This window comes from Accipiter gentilis, chromosome 5 (assembly GCF_929443795.1).
Source record: "Accipiter gentilis chromosome 5, bAccGen1.1, whole genome shotgun sequence".
In the NCBI taxonomy this organism is placed as follows: domain Eukaryota; kingdom Metazoa; phylum Chordata; class Aves; order Accipitriformes; family Accipitridae; genus Astur; species Astur gentilis.
Window position 1 is genome coordinate 27,131,283 of NC_064884.1, and position 15,262 is coordinate 27,146,544.

At 35.8% G+C, this 15,262-nt stretch overlaps 1 protein-coding gene across 11 annotated transcripts in view; it reads right to left on the bottom strand.

The window, feature by feature from the left end:
- Positions 1–15,262, bottom strand: part of REPS1 (RALBP1 associated Eps domain containing 1) — a 69,096-nt gene that overhangs the window by 4,439 nt on the left and 49,395 nt on the right. For 7 of the 11 annotated variants that reach the window (XM_049801596.1, XM_049801599.1, XM_049801593.1 and 4 more), the window contains 9 exons: positions 12,614–12,701; positions 11,621–11,722; positions 7,556–7,628; positions 5,139–5,257; positions 4,313–4,377; positions 3,072–3,257; positions 1,532–1,627; positions 852–1,000; positions 105–210 (listed from right to left, as the gene is read on the bottom strand). In XM_049801596.1, the coding sequence (XP_049657553.1) occupies positions 105–210; positions 852–1,000; positions 1,532–1,627; positions 3,072–3,257; positions 4,313–4,377; positions 5,139–5,257; positions 7,556–7,628; positions 11,621–11,722; positions 12,614–12,701 (984 nt within the window). The remainder of the gene's footprint in view (positions 1–104; positions 211–851; positions 1,001–1,531; positions 1,628–3,071; positions 3,258–4,312; positions 4,378–5,138; positions 5,258–7,555; positions 7,629–11,620; positions 11,723–12,613; positions 12,702–15,262) is intronic. The other 4 variants (XM_049801594.1, XM_049801592.1, XM_049801600.1 and 1 more) reach the window with 2 other exon arrangements.

Genomic DNA, 15,262 nt, shown 5'->3' on the forward strand with positions numbered 1-15,262 from the left:
CTAATATGTATATCATTGGTTTGCAGAGATGCCTGTTACTGTGCCTCACTAACATCTTGCCCTCTCGGGCTCTTCTCTTGAACAGACAAAGACTACGGAATTACCTTTAGTTGCTGCTGTAGTTCACTATTCAATCTGGCCAAAACAGTGTTGGTTTCCTTGTTACGTCTGATTGATGCCTGAATTGCCTTCTTGTCTTTCCCCACTGATCTGAGAATATATTAGAAGTATTGTAATGAGTCATTTCATTGCTTAGCTGAGTATCTCATTTACAGTCCCTATTTTTTAAATGAGCAGAATCCTCTTTTCAAATTTTTTTAACTTGTTACACTGTTAATTTTCCCTCTTCTGCCTGGCTTGATTAACCTTGTTTGTTTGCATGGAAGCCACACATACTTGGTTTCAATGAAACATCAAGCAGCACATTTTAAAAACTTGTCACAATCAATTTTCTTAAGTCCCAACACACCGTACCACAGTCATTTACCTCAAAGTTATTAATGTAATAGTCTACTTCCATGCTAGGACACAAAGACTGCACATTTTAGACTGTTCATAGCAACCATTATTTCAAATTAAACACTACATCTTAATACTACCACCACTTATTTCCAACATACTTGCAGAAGTTTAAAAAAGAGTTCACACTCCAAAATTCAAGATCTCTAAAAGGTCTCCAAGTGGTAGAGGCTTTGGGATGATCTTGTTTAAAAACCAAAACCCTTTAAACTGTTAAATTAATTTAGTTTAAGCACACTGAAATTTTTCACAACTCCTGGAATAGAAAGAGTGTATGCTGTCTAAATGTAAATTTTCCAGTAACAGATGTATTGATACACTTCTTGGGTTACCTAGGAATAGATGGCTGTGAAGCAAGAACAGCAGCTATGACACCTGTTTTCTGTGTATGTTCCTCAGCTTCAGGTCTTAGCTCATCTTCTGATTTTAATCTTCTGCGAATAGGCTTTGGTGGTGGAGCAAGTGGGGTAGTGCCTTTACCCTGAAGAGGAAAACACAGCCTATTAATTCTCATAAACTCCATTTTACTGGGATTATAACCTGGTAACTTGTTTGTATTACATATTTGCAAAACCAGCTACTGAGCTAACTGAATTTACAACCCCATCAGATATTTTCTGACGGACATCTAGCTGCTTTCTCATATGGTCTGGAAAAAACCTTGAAGTACTAAATCCTCCCCCCTGGTGAAAGGGCAGGAGGTTGCTACACACTGACAAAGAACTGTGCAAGCAGAAACACCATGGTACAACTGACAACTGCAAATACACAACATCTCAGAGCACGCTTTCACCTCAGTAATTATGTGTCTAACAAAAAAAAGTGCTACTGTTAACCAAGTTCTGCACTGAAAGTTTTGCTCTGTTTCAAAAATTGTGCCTACTTCAAGCTAAGACCTAAGAAAACTGGGTTCAAGTGGAAGCATGTGAAGTTGCTGTTGCAAATCAAAGCAAACATATAATTTCATATATATCAGACAACTGTGCTCTCCTTCCAAGTGTACTTTGCATACCGCGCTAGCGGGGACATTAGCAGGTGCTTTGTCTTCAACTCTTCCATCTGCTTTGGCAACTCTAAGAGAACTTGCAGAATCAGAGGGCTTTTCAACCTAAAGGGATATAAACTACATTTAGAAAACTACTTCTTACCAAGTATTTCATTTGGCAACAGTTGGAATAAATACAAGTATGCTGCATTTCTGATACATGAATACAGTTCACAACTAAATTCCAGTTCAAGTTGTCTTTAGAAGCACAAGCTGGAATACAGCAGCAATACCTACTTTGGAGTAAAACCACCTACAACTATCTTGGTCACAAACACTGTTTTGGCCTGGGAGCAGCTTACAGAAGAGGCATATAAGTAAAAAGCTGTACTTCCAGAATCAATAGTCAGACCTGTATTTTGATACAGAAATTAAGATTCAACACAGAATCCAAAATAATTATGAAAAAAAGATTAAATAGTTACTTGAAAGTACTCTGCTCTTGAGCATTCTACTCCGGATGTTGGAAGACCTCTGAATAAAGTCAAATCCCCAATATTATGAGGCACTGTATAGTACAAAAGAGGCTATGGCCAGATGATAAAGTGCTACAGCTGTTTCTGCTATTACATTATCACCATTATCTATTTATTACTGCCAAAGGTTAATCCCTCCAATGGAACACAATGTGACTGTTCTCCATCCACTTCAATGCAAAACAATCAGCAGGCTTAACTTAAGCAGTTTTCAGTGGCAGCTTAAGCTAACATAGCTGATTTTGCAATGAGGTACAATGGAGAATGCTCAAATGCCTCTACGTCATTGACCTTCCTGATTCAGGGAAGCAAGAACAAGTTGCTAATAGTTGCGAGGACTTTAAAGCACCACAGGTACTTTTGCAACTGAGGATGCAGAAGTGCCCCAGAGAACTTAAAATCTGGATGAAGGCTACAAACTATGAAAGGAAAACATGAAGTAATTCATGTAATAGCAGTAAGCTATTATGACATTAGTAAGAATAAACTCTGAGGCTTGCAAACTGTTTAAGTCCAGTGTCTGTAGTAGGAAACAAGGTTTTGTAAACATCTCTCTCTCTATTATAGAAGGATGCCAGAGCTCTATTCACTTTAGCTGTCTGTCCAATGGCTTTGAACAAAACCAAATTAATGGAATTCTAGCAGATGCTTACAATACTTGACAGTCATCTCGTTTATTAAGACGGGCTACTTCAAAACTTGCCAGTTTTGGAAGTCTGGCAACAGTGAGCAGAAGAAAAGTTTTGCCTGTACTAAGTCTTAAATGCACCAACACAATTATGTTTGTGCACACACATGCTAATAAGTAGAAAGTCTTTTGAATTACAATCAAGAACTGGGAAGAAAGGAATTTCTTCTGCCTAGGTGTTTAGCCATTACTACATAAGCACAGAAGTGTGTAATGTAATTGATTTCTAGCAATGGGTTGGGATGCCATAAAAAAACCACTGAGTTCAAACAGAAGTAGGTTTTAACAGTCTCCTAACTGTTGGTGGTGTTAAGTGACTGACAAGATCTTCACTTCTGCTCACCTGCAAGACTTCTGAGTGTGTTTCAATTTCATCTTCTTCCTCTTTGTTTACACCTGAAACAGCAAATGCCTCAAACTGGCTGAAGTCTGCAAAATTTGGCTGTTCTGGTATTTGCTGAGGTGAGGTACTGGTATGAGCTATTAGGCCTTCAGCATCTACTGGGCGATGCACATGAGGACCTGCACCCTGCAATAAAACAACAAAAATATTTAGTGACATTGTTCTTAACATAGTTACCTGATGCAAAGAATCTTGCCAAACAACAGTTTGTGACAGAACGTTAAAGATTATTTGCCTTTTTAGAGAAATATTAAGAGAAAAGGAAGTTCAATCAGCTGTGCTATTATCCAGAGAACAAGACCAAAGACAAATGCACTGTAGGACTAGCTAGACTCATTGGACAGTAGATGTTTCTGTTGTTAACAGTCCAGCTTGGCTCCGTCAGGCTTGATACAGATTTTTAGTCTAGTTCCACAGGGAAACATACTTATGTGATCACACTGTATGGAGTATGTCTGTCATTGTACCCTCTTTCCTTGCAGATTATTTCTGAATCCATTGACTGACTTCAACTGCTGGTAACTCAGATTCTTAACAAGTAGCTGCTGCTGAAAAACAACTGAAAAGCTATTTTATCTGTCCCATGTCAGATCTGCACAGCAGTTGAAAGATTCAGCTGGTTGAGACAAAGAAAACAACCAACTTTTTCAGTATTTGTTTTCTACCAAGTCAGCTAACTGAACTGACTCAGACCAGGCCTGCAAAGATGACCAAGTCTATAACAAAGGAAGAAGTGGGATCACTCCTTTTCAGAACAGGCATGTTATGTAAAACGATACCCTGTTCCAGACAGAAGGAAAAAAACCCACAACACTTATTTTGCAAAACTTTGAAAGAATGCTCTCACAGTCTGTGTTATGGACTATTAGCTATACAGGGCCAGATAAAGAAATGTGAAAGTATAACTTTCCTCTCTTTCCTACAACTCAGAGCTCCAGAGCCATTCACTCCTCCCTCCTCAATCTCTACTTTAATCCCTTCCCATGGTTCCACCAGAAGCAATTATTTACTCAGGAAAGGCTAACATTTGGCTATAGTCTAGGTTTTGCCATCATTCACATCCTGGTGGTTTCAAAAAATACCAAGCAATGCTACTCATTTTAGAGATAAGTTAAAATTCAGAGTTAGATAAAAATGATGCACCAAGTTAGAGTATGATTTTTCAAAAGTGGCAACATCACCTGTGAAGGCTGTGGTCTTGGAGGCACTGCAGGGGGATAGGCAACAACTCCAGCCTGTTGCTGTCCTGTAAAAAAGGCATCGTGTTTGGCCGAGATTGTTACTCTTCACATTACAGTGCTATCTAATTTTGACTCGTCAACATAAAGAAGTCCTGCATTTTGCCTACATATCAACCTGTCATATTGAGGAACATAATTGTAATGTCATCTCCTTTCAAATTTCTAAACATACAAAACAAGGAATCAGAACATGGATCTTGTCCTTTGTTCCAGCTCAAAGTACAGACATGGTCATACTTTTCTGAACTTAGTCCTTTTTTTCTTTTACCCTCATTATACACTCTTAACATTTTCTCACACTTCATGATTCTGAATTGCATAATACTGACAAGCCAGAAGTACAATAAAAACCTTTAAGCAGCAAAGCATCAGAAGTGACCTTCAGTAATTTCCTCTAGAAGTGAAATACTTAACACCCATCTAATATATCTGATAATGAAAGAACTCCTCTTGAAAATTTACTGACAGATGCAATTCATTGCATGTGGGTGCACTACCAAAATGCTATTTCCTGGCCTTGCTTCCCACATTCACCCAAATGACTACAATGCCAACACTGAAAATTTACTTCCTAAATTATCTGTTTAAGCAAAGTGGAGTACAAATTTTAATACAGAAAGAGTGACAACATTTTCAGCTTTTTCATTCAGAAGCAGGGTTTTAAAAAACACACTCTAAATCTTTCTTCAGAGGAAAAAAAAAAATTGTTTGCTTCAGGAATATATGTACTGAAAACTAATATACACTAGGAACACAGTGCATCTACCTGGGGTAACTGAAAAGGATCTGTTCATATCCAAAGATGATGATCGAGAATGAGAAGGATGAGGCCTTGGAGGGGGTGGTGGGGGCGCAGTGTTATCTGGAGATGTTCCTGAATGTGATCTGCAAAACATATAAGCTTCTGTAGAGATTTTAGGCAGCTACAACAGAACTAAAATTCAAAAGTTCTTCAAAGTATGCAATTAAAAAAATAAAGTCTGACAGATGGAAAAGAGCCCGACTGCCATTGATTTTGAAGATTGCAAAATCAGTTTTAAACTTCTGGTATTCTTTGATTTCACAGTTGTTTTTATATTTCTATTTACTTAAATCACCATCATCCAAACTATTCTTATATTACCACAAGTAATTTACCTTTGGATAACCAATAGCTTGACACACATCCCGAACAATGACAGTTCAGAAACAGAGAATCCTAAATACAGTAATTCTAGCCAGATGGTAGTCACTATAATTTGCAAAGTATGTAAGATGTAGTCAAACATCCTGATTAGGTTTTAAATGGTTTAAGTTCAATGTCATTGAAGAAGAATATTAAGTTTCTGTTGGACCTGCCTCCATGTATATTGAGCTTAAGAAGTACCTCAGTGTACGAGATAGCTATTTAATTCTCTACCTGAAATTTTTCAAATCTATATGCTTGGTAGCATCTTCAGAAATTTTAACTCAGTCTTAGGTAGGATCACCATCTAGCGGATACCTGTTGTAAGTTCATCGACCACACATGCAGAAAGGATAGAAGGATGAAGTACTGCACCAAGTGCCATTTAAGTGGGATTTACTGCATACAGAATTTTTGTACAAATTCCATTTAAAAACAGCTTGTAGAAACTTCCTAACTAGTCCAATCTGAGCAAGACAGAGTTACTGAATCACTGACGTGAATACAGCTACTCTTATTCAACTCACAAGTGAGAAAATCTTTTCTACGACTGACTTCTGTAACATTCTTCTATAACTATCATAAGATATAAAACTAGGAGAGGTAAGAAGTACCTAAATTTCACACAAAACCTGACATTCCTGAATGTGTAAGTCCAGACAGAAAACTGAGTTATCACAATAGAAAAATTTGCTTTCTTAATATACTCTCCAGGACAATGCTTCTGTAACACTGTGTAACCCTCCAGCTAATGAAATACAAATATAATTACACCAACACTTAGGGTCATCCCTCTAGCTAGTGTAGTATAAAAGGCACAAGCAGGATTAAAAAAGGGAGAAAGTGGTTTAAGGACACTCCTGAAATATGATTATCTGACATAGTCTTGTCAGTTTTTGCTTTCTGAAAATAGAAAAAGTACTCTGGACTGATGGTAGGGTTAAGGACAATGTAATCTCTATAGATAAGATTGCAATTGGTAGAAGAGGTTATCAGTGGAAGGAAGTAAAAGAGGAAGTGGGAGAAAAATTTCCTGGATGGACACTGCCAGAACTGCCAGCTCTGGACAGAAGCTACCTGTGCCATAAAGTGGAAACTCATCAGAAAGCTTCACACATCCACACAAGTTCAGCAAGAGAACCCAATCCAAAATCAGAGATGAAAAGATGAAAAGAAAATGTTGAAACCATCATGTTGATAGTACAAAAACATACATAGAAGCAGGACAGACAATCAAATTTGCCATTAAGTAACAATGGAGGAAAGAAGTTTTCAAGCTGCTATACTGAACAGCAACGGCAAATCTTTCTTTGCTGTTGAAGTCACCATAATTATTTTTGGTTTGAAACTTACCTCTGAAACTGACTAAGATGGTTAATGGTGTAGCTGGTGTTTAATCCTATTCAGGCACATTTAATGGGAACAATTAGCACCAGCTAGTACAGCACATTCTCTTATGTCAAACAATGCAGTTGTTGGTTATGTGCTTGCATAGTTTCCTCCAATGCCTTAATTTACACTGGGGCTATGACTATCCTTCATTATATAAAAGCCCATTATTAAAAGAGATTGCTTTACTGCTGTGATATTTCTAATTTATGTTTTATTCTTCTTTTATGCTACAAAGTCACAAGGTACTTCTCCATTAATGCCTAATGGATTTGTTTAAAAATACAAAATATTGTTTTCAAGTAACATCATGATCTCCTATAAGCTTACATTCCCTTGTGTTTAAGGAGAAAGTCTTTATCAGGATTTCAGAATGAACGTAGAGTTTCATTTGACTGGCCAATCCCAAATTTTTTAGACTACATTATTTTTTGAATTTTCACTTTGCACATTAACAGGACCAGCATACATTGTTAACGCATTAGAAAACACACTGCCTCCAGATTCCTAAGTGTTAAAGTTAAGATTCTACTTAGCCATCATTTTACAAGATAGCTGTCAAAAAACCAGAATCTCAGAACAGGCTGCTTTAAACACCTTTTATTTTCTTCAATTGCTACTTTACTTACCGTTGCCGTGTTACAGTACTTCCAATTTGCTCTGGATCTGAAGCATAGGAGTCAGAACTACTGTAACCATCTGCTGATAAAAGAAAGTACAAAGTTTCATATGTGTTTTGCAACATTAATATACCCTAACAGATATAGGTGATATATAATTTCACATATCACATTTTATTTTTAAAAAAGGTTTATGTCCTTGTACTGCTTCCCTGTAAGGGATCATCTGGGCAGGATTTAAAATCCTTGAGTTTGAGTAATTGAAGGATTCAATATAAACCAACTCCCCTCACCCAGTACTATGAGTTGTTGATTACTACTGGGATGTACTTAAAAATAAACAATGACAATAGTGTTGTATTTAAAATACAAAATGCAAATTTCATAAGCAATAATTTTTAAACACTTGGCATTTTATCACTTCAACAATCTAGCCAACAAGAGTAAGGGACATCCAAGAAAAAAAGAAAAAAAAGCAAGGAGTAGGACATGCTTGATTTTAGAAGTCCTGAAGTATTGTCACCAGCCCTAGAAGTCAGAAAAAGGAAAAGATATCTACAGTATACAGATGAACTCAGTAGCTTTGCTACTACTGTAACTTCTGTACCTTCAAGGCTAGTACTCAGCTCCGTTTTGGACTAAATCTTTTTAAAACCTTTCCGCTTTTGGTTAAGGCAACCTATAAAAATGAGAGATGCTATTACAGCATCACATAAGACAGTTTCCTTAAGGACACCCTTACCCTTAAAAGGTGTGCAAAGCTTGATGTTTCTTCCCCAGAAATGAGGAGCCTCACTAAAATCACAAGATTTTTGTGCAATGAATGTAGACAGAAAAATGGATATCAGAGTAATTTATCACAAGGGATGATTCCAGAGCACGTGGTAAAGCACAGTCCAAGGTGGAAAGTCACTGGACCAATAAGACTCACCTGATTAGTTATCAGTAAAGAGGAAAATTCTACTCAAGAACATCAAGATTTTTCCGAATTACCCAGTCTCAAAGGATTACTTTAACCTCCTAGGACACTAAAGTCTTCAAAAGTGTTAAGACACATCAACGAGGACTCAGTAACAAGAAACCTGCAGAGATGACTTTCCTGTTCAGCAAGGCACATTCTTACCTGTTAACTCCCCCACCCCTTAAAACTGCAGGTACATTAATCTAGTGAACTTGGCTTGAAACCTTTACCATACACAATTAGCTGAGGAATACCCTATTTCAAATTCATTTCAGATGAGAAGTTATTCTTTGCAGGTTTACAGGTGTGTCTCTAATGAGGACTACAAAGAATTAAAAGACGGTATGTATACACATTCTTAAAAAAAATAAACAGAAATGTCTACGACGAGATGACATTTAAGTTTTCAAGGATCAAGAATTCATGTAATCACACTTCTAAAAAGAAAAAGTAAGCCCTTCTGGACCAAACAGTTTTACATCATTTCAGTACAAAACTACTGGTTTTACACTGATAATAGAAGAAGAATTTCTAAGCCAACTTCAAAAACATTTGGATAGTAAACAATTGTAATGGCTATATAAGGCAAAGGATGGTCACTTAGCAAACGTAATCTTCGTACTGCACCAATATTGTCTAATCCAAACTCATGAGTTTGAACACAATCTTGAATCTAATAGGTTCCTTTTCAGTATCTCCAGTAATGTAAGCATGATAGGTGAAGTTCCTATTATGAAGGATATAGACTTTTGCAACATTATTTTTGTCCTCAAGGGAGGTTTCTACTTTTCAACATTAACAATACAAGTTACATCTCCAGCTTTGCAATTCATTATCAAGGAAGATGATTTAGATTATCCTTCCGTTCTGATTGCAGTATTCATGATCTTGTTTATATCATTTAGCAGGAGTTTAAAATAATGTATTCACAAAATTTTCCTTAATGACATACTGAAGTAGTACATTGCTTTAAAGTTACAATTTGGGAAAACAGCAGTTATTTTTGCTCCTTTTATTTTTACTGGCATAATAACAGTTTCAACACTGTGGGTGTCCAGCAATCCAAAGAATTATTGATGAACATCTCCAGTTATGTCTTTCTGAGGTTATAGATCCTCTCTCCTTCATTCCAAATCACACGGCTTGAACAGAAAGACAATTGTGTAGTGCCTATGCCTACTGACTTCTTTCTTATCTCATGCAACGGAAAAGTTTGTCCTTGCTTCCTGGCTTAGGTCCGAGCTGCTACTTAACAAATTCATAACTTCCAAGCTGAATTACTGTTGCTGTAAAGCATGGAAAACAAAGATAAAATGCTGATTTCTCAACATCATGATGATGCTTATAAATCTCCATTGGTTCTCAGTTCAAATACTATTTTAATATATTGATCCATGAACAGTACACTATGAGAAGTAAAATAATTAACCTGCATCTAAATTTTGATCAATAAAACACTAAGAATTCTGTACTCTTCTGTACAATGCAGAAAAAAGCATGTGAACCTATGAACAAAACAGTCTAGAAGAAAGGTTTAAGAATGTCCATTTATGAAACAACACTTCCCAAACAGCAATATATAAAAAAGCTAAATAAACAACCCACTTAGAAAAGGACTTGCTTAAACTAAGATTAAGACTCTCTATTCTCAAATGAATTCTGGCACAGCTAAACAAAACCAAGCAACTAAAGCAAACACTGAAAAATTACTCCAGCCCAACAGCTCAAGGAAGTGCACTATAGACATTGTCACTGATTTAGCATAGAAAGTGCTCAGATAAGACTATTTAAAGTATGACAGTAAAGAACATTAAGAAATGTAATTACCAAGACCGCAAGTCTGCACAAAAAAAAAGTTAGATTTATAGTGGTTTTTTTTAAGCATAAGAAATTCCTTTTCTAGAATTAGCTTATATTAAATTATTTCTTCAGGACCCACCTGAAAGGTGTTAACCATCCAAATTACTTGCAATATTGACAAGAGCCATTTCTTCAGAAAAAGGATGGGCATCCCATGATAACTACAGTTTGAGGTACTACAGGATGGCTTTATGTTATGCTGCAATGAGGTTTGTTTTATTTCACTGTATCTTTCCTCTCAAAGGTTAAGCTACACTTGGATAAGGAAAAGGGAGTACAGAAGGGCTCTCAGAACTTAGACCCTGCATATAGTTATTGTTTCTCCACTAGAAGACCATGTCTGCTCATTCTTTTTGCATCAGAACACTACCTAGTAAAAACAGAACTCTGCTTGAGAAGAAAAAGACATGACAGCCTCAAGATGTTGCTCAGAACAAAGAGTGCCACTGAAACAGAGTTCACTAGGAAAGCAAGACATGTTGCAAAAAGGCACTTTCTAAATTACTCCTGTATTACAAACCAACCAAAATACTTCTGTCTTAATAATGCAAAAGACTCGAAGTAATGAGTTCCTCAAACCTTATTTTTACTGAAGAAAAGTTCCCAGCTTAAAGAAGAAAAAAGTCTCAGAAACAGACTCTAGAAATTCATTCAGGCTACATACAATCTGGGACCAGTCTCAATATTAGACAAGTGGACTAATCAAATCAAAATAATGCAAAATATTTTGGACGCAGGAGATACTGAAAATCAAAAAGGCTATTAGGAGCAAACAGTTGAAAAGCTGTACCCAAAAAGAAAAATCTAGAAGCCTATCACATTTTCTTAGTAGCTAAACAAGATGAGAATTGTCTGAAAATTTTGTGGTCAACAGGCTTTCGCTCTTCAGAAAACATGTTGTTACATGTCTCTGAGGAAGTACAATCAAATGCTACTTAGTCAATTCCACTTTCCATACATTTCAATTTCTCATCCTAAGATTAAAAGAGAAAACAGGAAGATGGAAAAGGGCTAACAAAAATGAACTTTTTTGAACACATATGGCAGGAAAACATCTCCAGTGACTTCAGCAGAACTTTCTTAATTACTACTTCTAATATATACTTTGTATCAGAAATGTCTCTCTTTTTAGGGTAAGTTTATCTCAATTTAGTTCTTCTGCTGTCTAGCAAGTTTTCATTCCCTGAAGAATATATCAGATCTACATTTTGCATAATGTAAAAAATGAGATCAGAAAGTACTTTGATACTTACTAACGGTATTTCCAGCTGTAAATTTTACAGATGAACTCATTTTGTTTTCTTCTGGGAGATCAGGTGGTTTCACAAGTAGTGGGCTAGTAGGGTTAGCATGATCTAGATGGAAAAACAGGTCTAAATAAACAAATATATTCAAACTAGCCTTTACTTCTGATGCCAAAGCTTTACATTAGTTTTCTGCCCTTATCTGAAGTGCTGCACTCAAGACTAAAATTGTATTTTAACACTTTTGGTGTATGAATTATTTTAACTTTGAAGTTTGATATTGTAATAATATTATTTCTATTTTTCACTGTTAAAAGAGTCGGGAATCTTTATCTCTTTATAAGGCTAAGGAAATTTTAAAAGAAATGTGTTGTGTATAGTTGTTTATTCTCATATGCTGCAGACTGTGCAAAAGTTACATGACTTCAGGAAATATTGGCATATTGGGACACATATATAAACTGAGACGCCACTGTTCCTCAAGGAAAATTATCAAACCACCTTACTTATTATTGACCAGAGTAATACAAAAAAATACAAAAAAACCCCCAAAACAAAAAACAAAAGGCCTGCCAATACTCCCAAATGCTCTCAGGTTTCATAATAATGAACTCAGTATTTATGACCACAGTAGAACAAGCTTTATCAATGCAGGTTATGTTCTCCATCTTCCTAGTCTCCTTCAGTATTTAATAAGGAAACCCAGACATGCTCCTGGAGGCCCAAATCAAATCTGTATCATGATAATGCTCCTGAACTACTCCAAGCAATGATCTCCTATAAATGATGAAATCCTCACTGTAGCAAGTGGCCAATTCAAACTCTGCACCTATCTGAACAGTACTCTTAATTCTTAACTCAGAGAATCTCATTAATTATGCTGGTTACAACTCCAGATATGTTCATTTAAGGAGAAGAAAAAAAGAGTCAGCACTTTTAAGGAAGCAGAGCCAACTCTGATTGTACAAAACTTCCCTCATTAGCAAAAGAAAAATACCCTACCACTTCCAGTTCTTTTAAGCTCCATTTCCTGCATGTGGATTTTGCTTGGAGTCATTCTTATGGGAACTGGGTGCACAATTGCAGTGTCCTGTGGAAGAGATCAGAGTTAAGTGATGATAACCTAGTTTTAAATTGTTCTATTAAGAGTCTCTGACACAATGCAAAATGTAATTTCTAAACAAAATACCATAAATTTATTTTTACACAGTTCCAGGGAATTGAATATAGCCATAAAACCAAAGCTCGATAAGCTGAAGTTTCTATAACAATTTATGAGGTGTCACCAACCATACTACTTTAAAAGGGCACTAGAAATGTTTCTATAGATAACCATGTTGTAAGTGGGACCTGAATTTTACCAGCTTTCTACCATTTTTGGCATACCAGATATCTATTACTTCAAGTGCATCTTCCAACAAAAAAACCCCAACAACCCAAAACCAAACCCCACAATTTCAAAACCCCACTCCTTGGCTTTACTTGCAATGCCTCAGAAAGCTATGGCCTCTTTAAATAGTATGAGTAATTCTCTATAAAATAGGTACTTCATAGTAGTTTAAGAAAAATAGTTTCAGGAATCTTTAAATTAGTAAAATCTTCTAATCTTCAGGATAATAAACCCTATGGAATATATCTCTACTTAGGTGTTGACCTTACACTTAGGCATTTTCTTTGTAGTTCATACAAGGGACTCCATTTTAATGTACTTCATAGACAGCCCTTTCCATTTGGTTTGGAGACTGAGTGTAGACAGCTTAAGAAGTCTCAAGACTTCTATGTTTGTTTATAAGTAACCTAAAAATATGGCCATAGCTGGCTGAGTTTTTTTTTACTGTCATCTGTATTCAGAATATATGAATGGGTGGGACAATGACTGCACAAAACAAAAAAAATCTCAAGACAATATTCTGTCCCTGGAAATAACAAGAAGTTTCAAAACTACCTTTGCATCAGAAATTTAATCTGACTACTTGAGATCTATTTCACCAAGCATAATACTTTTACATTAATATTTTCTAAAACTGTTTAAACTGACTTGCAGTACTCTTGCAAACTTTTAAAACCACTTTCTAGTCACATCTCAAACACTCTTGTTGCACCAGGCTTTTAAGAATAGTTAGTACTTTAAAATATATTGCTTTTCCTTTTCCCCTGGAATGGGTTTATCATGCAAAGATCACTCTTGCTGTAGCTGCTTCGGTTCTCTGCTATAATCCAATGAGTAGCTACTACAAAAATCATGTCTCCAACAAGTTAAATGGATTTTTATATAATGTATTAATTCAGATCATTAATCTAATTTTACACAAAACAACTTAACATGTTACCAACTTTCACTCACAATAGGCAAATTATGTTCCCATACTGGGGGTTGAATGTACTAGTTTACCCTTTCCACTTAATCTTTTACCTTCAAAGCAGTTGCTTTTCCAACAGAACAAGAAGCGAACTGGTCTACGAATTTACTCTTTAGTTAGTTATTAACAACTGCTCAAGAAAGCTGATTCTCTCCTTTGGGAAAGCAGTTGTTCAATAAATCAGTCCTAAGCATCACCGTTGAAACTGCTAAAATAAGAAGTCTGCACACTGCTACTGAAAATTTGCTGTCATTTGTTCTTACTTATGAAAATAAAGATTCTGAAGTATCTATTCCTAAAGCCTGTCACCTTAGCAAGCATCAAAGATGCTCACCATTCTCTAAATTTTTCTCAACCACAAGATTGTAAGAAGGTGACTCAAGAACGTGATCTCCCAGTGTACTTTTGTATTTCTATTGAATTTCTTTGTATAAACCCATGCATATACACGCAGACATATATATGGCTACATATGAGTTTTCCATGTATCATCACTGTTCTACTTTTTAGATTATCAACACATGGGAAAAAATTTCAAACTTCTGACTTTTGTCATTTATTAATTATGTGTAAAAAAAATACTGTCTTGTGGAAACAAGACAGTGATAGCTCTTCACTGTCAAGCAATTATATACAGTAAGAAACAACTATAAACTGATTTCGATCATGTTTACTTCATTAAAACATAAAAATACAGTACCTTTAACTAAAAATAATCTCCCTTAGATGAAAAAGGGCTGGTTTTCACTTTGAGTATGACATTTTCACTTATTTTGAATGTTTACTAAGGGCAATTCTGAGTACAGGGAACAGTGCAGTTTGAATTCTAGCTTCCATCATCTAGAAATACTATTTCCACACAAGTATCAGTGTTAATTCTAAGAGTCAAGCACTTATGTATTTAAAATATATGTATATTTATGTATTATATCTTTTCAGAAGTGACCTGTTTAATATTAAAAGCAGTTCAATGCGTATTATGTACCTATACTATGTTTTGTTATATAATCAAATGGACGCTAACACCGTAATTCATTAAAATGGGACACTAACAGTTGTAATTAAATCTGTAAGAAAAGCAGGATGAAAACAGCAGCTAAATACTTAGGTAATTTTAACGCGTTTCAGAACTGCTTCAATGTCACATGCTGTGAAGTTTAAAACCAGCAGAACTTGAAACACTGTAGTGAATTTCTGGCTCCCAAACTTAGCAAGAAATTTAACTACATAATCCCTCAGAGCACTCCTCACTGAGTAAAGCATTAGAACAGCACAGGTTTAGCTGAAGAAA